Source organism: Hydra viridissima, unplaced genomic scaffold, assembly GCF_058129835.1.
Source record: "Hydra viridissima isolate aposymbiotic clone 2 unplaced genomic scaffold, HvirCarnegie_v1 scaffold_2, whole genome shotgun sequence".
In the NCBI taxonomy this organism is placed as follows: domain Eukaryota; kingdom Metazoa; phylum Cnidaria; class Hydrozoa; order Anthoathecata; family Hydridae; genus Hydra; species Hydra viridissima.
The window spans coordinates 24,790,605-24,799,180 of record NW_028324301.1 but is presented as its reverse complement, the minus strand read 5'-3'; the positions used below and the strand labels follow the sequence as shown (position 1 = coordinate 24,799,180).

Genomic DNA, 8,576 nt, shown 5'->3' with positions numbered 1-8,576 from the left:
TTTAAAAAAATAAAGTTATGTGGTTAAAAAAAAAAGCGACATGTTAAAGATCTAAGTAAATTTAAACAAAAATATTTAGGGTGTCCACGGTTCGTTTTTTTAAGCCAATAATAAATATTAATCAGTTTAGTTGTGAAAGATGTTGCTAAATAATTCAGAAAAATCTCATCTAAATTTCAAATAAATAAAAGATGGGACCGCAATCCAACCAAACAAAGTGAAAAGAATTAACCTGTAAAACTTTATTGTTTAATACATTTTTGTTTAATATTTTTTTAAAATATTATGAAAAAAAGTGTTATACAAAAAATTATACAAAAATTTCTTATAAAAATATTTTAAAAAACTATCATATAAAACGTACCTGGAATATGCAATTTATCAAATGGTTAGTGCTCATCTACAAATCAGAGATTTGTAAATATGAAAAATTAAAAAGTCTTTGAGTGTCCAATTCAAAGACTTTTTTAAACTTTGATTTTTTTATTATTTGATTATATAATTTTCTTTACAAACATAAAATTTTATCACAATTTGAATTTTTTTTATTGTCTACATGATATTAAAATGATTTAAAAAAAATGTATAAAGAGCAGTTAAAATAAATTAAATATCTTACAAGTATTTCACTACGTATTATAATAATTTATACGCATAATTATATTTTAAAAAATGTATAGTTATATTTTAAAAAAAACGCATAATTATATTTAAAAAGAGTCAAGTGCTATCTTAGTTTTTATCATAGACGTATATAAGAGACGATATTGTTTTTTTTTTTTTTTGCGAACCATGCTCATTACATGCATAGTTACAAATCTTTTGTTTTAAACAATAGAAATTAAATTATTTTAAGGTCTGTCGGATTCGTCGAAAATTTTTGGTCTCGTCTAACCAGTCACATCAACTCCTTTTAGTTATTTAAGATAGCAGCAGTAGAACCAAGTTTTAAGCTTAACTATATATAGCTGGAACATTCTTAACATTTTAAGAAATAACGCTGATGAAGATATAAGAAATTGAGATAATTTACTTAACTACTTTAGTGCATGTATAATTAGAGATATAATAAATAATACAAAATATCAACTAGTTTTGTAGCTACCAAGAGCACAATGGTTTTATGTCCAGAGAACTACTCCATCTATTATATTGCTGTAGACTTCCAGTTTATGAATATTATAGAATTTCCTATTTTTAAGTTTAACAACAGAAATATATACAGTTAAGGATAAATATACATAAAATGATTGTAAATACAATAAAGAAAGAAATAATTTGTCACCATTTTAAAGAATTTAGCAAAGCTAATTTATGGCTAATTAGCATAATATGATTTACTAGCTATATATACACTTAATTTTATTTGACAAAAACTAATGGGTTATTATGTGCTTTTTATGACAAATGAAATGATATATGAAATATGAAAAACGAAAACATGAAATATCTGGCCGCATTTTACAAGATAATTATACTTTTTAAAAGGTTTTGCTTTATCAAATGAATTACAAAAAAGCCCATTAGAAAATACACCTATTAAAAAAATAATACATACTGGAATATTTAATATGGAGCTTATAGAGTAGTCGAGGCAAAAAATGGCGACATATCGGAAAAAGTACTAAAAAAATACACAAATTTAAGGTTGGTGAATAAAGGACTAAAGAATTGAATAAAACCAGATTTTGACAAAAAATTTTAAGCTTTTTTATAATTCGCTAACCGTTTTTTAGTTATTTTAAAATTATCCTTATAGGTCTATTTTATCATTGACAGACTTTGTTTATATGAAAAAAGTTCCCAAATTTACAAATGTTCATCTTGAAAAAATGATAAAGTCTGTTCGTGCCGACAACTAATTTTCTTTACATTGGTGTAATTTGTTTAGTAATTTGTCAACACGTAAAGTAGTTATTTTATCCTGAGCAGTGTTATTAAACAAATGTTGTAAAAGTTTTACTAATACCACTTTAAACTAATACCACGTGATAAGAGTTTTTGTTTTAAATCTGTCGGCAGCCATTTTAACAGATTTTTTGTTGACGGCGGAAAATTCAGAGTTTGTTGGAAACTCGCATGGCTCGCTGATTTCTGCGGCCTCTTTGATGTAAAAATAAGAGCTGCATCTCCATCTCTTATAGACCCATGATCAGTCCTAATTGGAAATCTTAACCAACAACAATTCGTTCAATAAATCAACAAGTCTACTATTCTTCACTTTCATCTATTACAATAAGCCATTATCTTATTATTTTGATTAAAAAATTTTTCGAACTGAATTTTTGCGGATTTATTATTATTATTATTATTTTTTTTGCAGATCGAATTCCTTTGCAGATTGGTAAAATTAGCGGCTTAGTGAAATAGAATTTATATTGTTATCAAAGACAAATATTAAGGAAATATTGAGGCAAATATTTCAATAAAAAGTCCGTAAACCGAAAAAGTAATTCGATCCGTGTTTTCGAATTTTTAATCAGATAAATAATCCGAAATATTATTCCGATCCGATGTTGCAAACTTAATCTGAAAAATAATTCGTTTGTTTCATTTTTATATTATATCATTTTTTTTTTTCTTTTCAGTTGCCTAAACTATTTAATATTTGGGAATTCTTCAACAAGGTAAAGGAAAACAAGGCAAAATGTAAGGCTTGCGGCAAAACATACATGATCAATGAAAGCACCAAAAGTCCTTTAAGGAACTATTTGAATTTATATAAACTATTAGAAAGGAAAGACAAGGAAAAATCAACAATCCCAGACATTTTTGATGAGCTTGCCTCTGAAGACTCGGATTTTGAACAAACACAAGAAAGAGGAAAGAAGAAGAGATGTCTACAGACACAGACAGATACACCAGCATCACCACAGCCTGAACCAAGTGGAACTTTGAGCACTTCCAACACTCAGAGCCGGCAAGGTAGAAAACAGGCTACATGTTGTTGACATTGCTAGATGGGTATTAAGGATAGTCGACCATTTTCTATGGTAGAATCAGACGCATTGACCCAGGTGATGAAAACTGCAAACAACAGTCAATTTAGAGCCATTACAGCAAAGAATGTCTACAAAATACATTCCTCTTTAGGCCACAATATTTTTTTTTTTTCAATAATGATTGACACTTGAACATGCTTGCCAAATTCATATTCTTTTGAATTGCAGTTTGATATCTTCAAAAAAGTTTACCCAGAAATGCACAGAGTTCAAAAACTAAAACTGTAGCCAACTAGTCCCGGTCTCCCCAATTGCGAAATCAAAACTTCATTTTAATTGTGCGAATGTTTTATTTTCTATGCAGTTGTACAGGTGCATTTCCTTTACTTTGATCAGTATCAACACTTAGAATAGCTTTCCGAGTAAGTATAATGAAGACATGTCCAACTGGAGTTTTCACTTTTTTTTTTTTGTTATCTCCATTATCTTATATTAACTACACTCTCAAGTGATTTTTACAGCAGAGGATGCGCCCCCCCCCCCCACGCTCTATTTATAGTGAATTAACCATCATGAAACAAATAAATCCTAGATGAATTTTATTTAGAGACTTACAAATTACTAACATTTTTGGTTCCTTTTCTAAGAGGTGTTTATTACTGATTTTGCGCTTTTACCCTCGAAAGAAATCTCTTTGCGATGTTATTCTCGATAAGTCGCCAAGCAGCTTTCTCTTAAGCTCCTACAACTGTAAACGTCATCTTACTTATTGTAATATTTATGATAGCCAATATTATATCGTCATAGTTTCAATACGCAAGAGCTTACTTTTTTTCACCGACAAACTTTTGAAAAGTGTCTTATTAAATGTAAACCAGCGTAATTTATGACCATTATAGGGTATATAAGTCTCAGAATAGTGAGACAACATTAGGGATCGCCGGTTACAGTATACTAAAAGTTAGTATACAGATTAGTATTTACTTTTATTTGTGAAATATTTTTGGACTTTCTTGATAATCTGATAATTATATTTTCTTGATGAATTAAATTACTGGACCATGTTTATTATATGAGTTATCATGGTTAAAGTTTGTTTTTTTTTTAAATTCAATTTTTGTTTCTTAGATTTACTTATAAAAAACTTTAATTTGTTAAGTTGTTATATTTTTATACCAGGCTGTTTGTGCTGCTCATCACCGTTTTAAGATTGTTTATTCCATGGATTTCTCTGATCTGAAGTAAATTAATAATAATAGTAACAAAAAAAAATCAATAAGTAAAAAGTTTAGTTCACGTTATACTTTGCGGTATACCGTACACTAGCGATCCCTAGACAACATACGGTAAGTCGGTCACTTAATTTTGTAGCTAATTTACGGTAATGCATAAACATGGATTTCTCCCTCTTTTTTTACTTGTAGAGATTTTCTCTTCATACTCTATTCTCTAATTGTACCTAAAAGCATTCAAAAAGGTTAGATTTATGTAAAAGCAGAAAAAACTGTCTTCCCTCCCCCAAATCCCCATTTTTTATATTGATGCAACTTAGAAATTCCCTAACAAAACTTAAGGGTTTGCCGAAGAGAGGTTCAGCTCGATAGCAATATCTTCTGAAATGTTGGCCTGTTGAATAGTTCATCAAAGAAAAATGTAGCAAAATTTTATAGTTTCTTTAATTTTAAATCTTGTACTTTATAGTTATTGAAAGATCAAACATTCAATTTAGTTTTCCACGTGGGCAAAAAACAAGATATAAAACAATGCCTCGTAATTTAGATATCTTTCCATTTAAAATTGGATCATTTGTCCCTAAAAGAAAAAGAACACTTTGTAAATTAAAAAAAAAAAAAAAGAAGAAGAAAAAAAAACACTTAGAAAAAACAAGAGTTGATGAGTGTTAAATGAGCTCCCCTCCCCCTACCCAAATAACATGTTTGGTACCTTTCTCTTTTTGTCACCACCCAATTCAAAGTGTTTGCATCGTTTTAAAGGAACCTGTTTTCTGTATTTACAATCTGTACACTCCATGCGAAGCACAATTTTCTTTGTGGTTTTTGCCTTTCAAAAAAAAGTTAAACAGAAGTGTTAAGAATTAAGTAGTAAGAACAGTGTATTTTAGAAATGAATACATACAAAATTAATAAAAAAAGAAAGGAATTTTTATCACCTTTTTATGAAAAACAGGTTTTGTTTGACCACCATAACCAGACTGTTTCCTATCATAACGACGTTTTCCTAATAAAATTCAACAATTCAGATTTACAGTAAATACTCAAAAGATTTCATAAGATCTCCAAGGCCTAATTTTTGTCTTGATTATATTACAGTGAATGAAAGCAAATTACTCTAAATTTATGTACCAAAGAATTGTGTTTATGGGATTGTAATTATAAAGAATATTTCATTTTCTGTTCTAAACTTTAAGTTTACATATTTACAGTTAAATTTGGCAACTGTCATTTAGACATAACTAAGATGAATTACGAATCAAACATTTAATTAGCACAATTATTTTTTAATTTATTTTTTTAATAATAATCTTTTAATTTAAATTTAAGCATTTGTTACTTTTTCCTATTACCAATTTACTAATAATAAGAAATGTTAAAAATAACTAGTTAGAATAAATTTGCATCATATGAAGTTGAATTTTCCAATTTATTTGTTATAAAACCAGAAAACCCTTTTTCCAGTGTGGATAATAATCTGAACATGAATATTTTGTTACTTGCTTAAAAAGTTTTTTAAAAGGTTTTGGGGTTTAAATACTATCATCATCATCATCATCATCATCATCATCATCATCATCATCATCATCATCATCATCATCATCATCATCATCATCATCATCATCATCATCATCATCATCATCATCATCATCATCATCATCATCATCATCATCATCATCGAGTGAAAATGTGCATCAACAAATGACTCTACACGGTTTAATAAGAAAGTATAAAACAACAAGTTACTGTTTAAAATCAACTTTTTATTATTAAATATGCATTAAAAATTGTAAGCACCAGCATTTATACCACACAAATAATCAAAATCAATAAAAAATGCAGCCTTTAAAGATTATTCAAAATGAAATAATAAATTCAATTGTTAGTTTGAGATTTTCAGAACACTGATGCTTAAATATTTGCTACAATAATCAGACTGCTGTGGTCATTTATTTCTCTAAAAAAAATAGGTGCAAGAACACATCATATAAAATTTTGTTGTGAACACAATTTAGTTCATTGAGGATTCATAAAGTGTAAAGTTCATAAAGTGAAGAGAAACTAGTATATTGAATACCTTTTTATTATACTATGTTGAAGCTAACCTGTATATTAACAAAAATTAAATTGTATATTCCAAATTGCTTTATCATTTATGCAAACAAGAGCTATTACACTAAAAGTTTTAAGTTGATGATCTATTTTACTGGATTTATTTATTTAGATCTGTATTTTTCAGATTTATTTTAAAAACCAGCTATGAAGTACACAGTTCTACTTAACTTTTTGATTAATTTATCATCACAGTGACACATTCATAGGAATAACTATAGTGCCTTTTCATAAAATAAAATAAAAGATTGATTTATATTACAAAAATGCAGATTATTTTTAACAAATCCTTTAAAGTTTATGGCATTTACTTTAATAGTAAACTTAGAGCATATTCAATATTTAAGTACAGGATAGTAAAATTTAAAAAAAGCTAGTGGTAGTTCTCATGTCAACCATAACATAAAGGGGACCCTCCATAAACGAATGCTTTAATAATGTGAACATACTGCTAGTTTGAAATAATAAAAAAAGCTACTACAAAAAAGTTTACGAGATCTTTCTCAATATATTAATGTTTATATAGAATGTTTGTGCAAATTTTAAAAAGTCTGCTTTAAATTTAATGGTTAAATACTTTTGATTTTTTTTAAAAAAATACATAACATAACAATGTATATAAAAAATTGATTAAAATAACGACTTATTAAACATGATATTATTTCAGCATACTGCTGTAGACTTTTCAATGCAATTTTATTTAAGCCTGCCGTATTGTGTAGCAGTACAACTGAAATGCAACTAACCATATGCACTATATTTCAAGGAAAACTTTAAAAAGTTATTATAGCTACCTTGAACATAGAGTGAAGCCTTTCCCGCTTTGTATTGGGTAACTTTATGGAGAGTATGTTTTCTGCATTTCTTTCCTTTGCAGAAGGTTTTCCGGGTTTTTGGTATATTAACCTATAGTCCAAAATATAAAATTCATTTTATTGTGCATTTTAAGAATATTTAAGATTAATGTAAAGCTTTTTCATCACAAAGATAATAATGGATAAATAACATTTAGTTAACAATTTTTATTTCGCATCTCACCATTTTATAAAACTTTCCGGGCTAAAGAACTCCGTCAATAACACTATGCAAATTTACGGTAACGATGCAAATCTTAACAAGTACCCTTCGTCACTTGATGTTACTTAAAAGTTTTTAAATGATATAATTTTTAAAACAAAACAGTTTTAAAAAGAAAGTAAATAAATAAATAATTAGTAATAATGTATAAAAATTAAATAAAAAGAAGAAAAAAGCTATTTAAAATGAGTAGAATAAAAGAAGAGAGGAATTAATTTTGCACAAACATGGTTGGTGACTATGGACTGAAATTCGACTACTTTTAAAAAAAATGCTTCAATGACTTTAACTTGATAGAGCAAATTAAACAAAGGGCAATATTTCTTTTTTATAAACAAAGTTTATAAAAAAGAAATATTGCCCTAATTTATAAGGTATAAATTAAAAACTTGGAAAGAAATCTCTCGTCGTTTTAATCACTTCAAAACTTATGAAGGAATTTCAAATTCTAAATTCAACTTTCATAAGTTTCTGGATAATCCAAAAATCAATTATTTAAAAGTGAAATCAAAAATGAAAGAGGAAACCCTTGGCAAAATGAATTCCACAACTTACACGTTGTATGAGCTCTGACGCCAAAAAGAGGTGTGTGGCTATTTAAGTTCCAGTATCAAATTGGAAAATCAGAAAATTTTGTTTGTGTCTGGTCTCGGATATTAGTTGATATTTTTCATTTAACATATTTGTATTTCATGATTTTTTTTAGTTGCTTGATTGTGAGATTCAACAATTTCCCATGTTAATTCTTTGGTCTAATACTTTTAATTCCATACTTCTTTATACCGTGCCATTTTGAAGAAATTTATACGGTAGTGTTCCTTAATCACAGTTTTTTCTTTTTTTTATAACTTTATATACTCATATATAAATTACTACATTCATTTACGATTCTAAATGAATAACAAGGGGAGAGGGAGGGCAGCTTTGAAAAAATGCATTTTGAAGAGTTTTTGTATTTAAACTTAACAAAACTAAATACTTTGTGAAGATAATATTTAATATTTTTTAAAATACTTTTTATAAGTGGTATTTTTTATATAACTTTATTTGTTTAAAAAATTATACTACACATGCTAGAGTAGTTTTCATTTTTAAAAAAGAGTTTTTAAAATCTTATTTTGCTGGCATTTTTACTAGTATCGTTAGGTTTACTGAATTTATTGAGATATTAATAATGAAATTCTTTTTTTTGTTATTTGTATTTTAATCATTA

At 27.3% G+C, this 8,576-nt stretch overlaps 1 protein-coding gene across 1 annotated transcript; it reads right to left on the bottom strand.

Annotated features, from left to right (window-relative positions):
- Positions 1-4,710: 4,710 nt before the first annotated feature.
- LOC145190424 (uncharacterized) lies at positions 4,711-7,428 on the bottom strand. The gene is made up of 5 exons (XM_090077942.1): positions 7,325-7,428; positions 7,081-7,192; positions 5,113-5,180; positions 4,887-5,003; positions 4,711-4,754 (listed from the first exon to the last, which is right to left on the bottom strand). Exons 1-5 carry the CDS (start codon positions 7,325-7,327, stop codon positions 4,734-4,736), a joined length of 321 nt encoding a protein of 106 aa, XP_089934068.1. The 5' UTR covers positions 7,328-7,428; the 3' UTR covers positions 4,711-4,733.
- Positions 7,429-8,576: the final 1,148 nt, after the last annotated feature.

Bases quoted from the DNA above. Each gene is read 5' to 3' on its own strand.
- LOC145190424 (XM_090077942.1), bottom strand. The intron at 5,004-5,112 runs GTGATAAAAATT...TTTTTTTGAAAG, and splicing joins AACCTGTTTTTCATAAAAAG to GCAAAAACCACAAAGAAAAT. The intron at 4,755-4,886 runs GTACCAAACATG...TTTTTCTTTTAG, and splicing joins GTGGTGACAAAAAGAGAAAG to GGACAAATGATCCAATTTTA.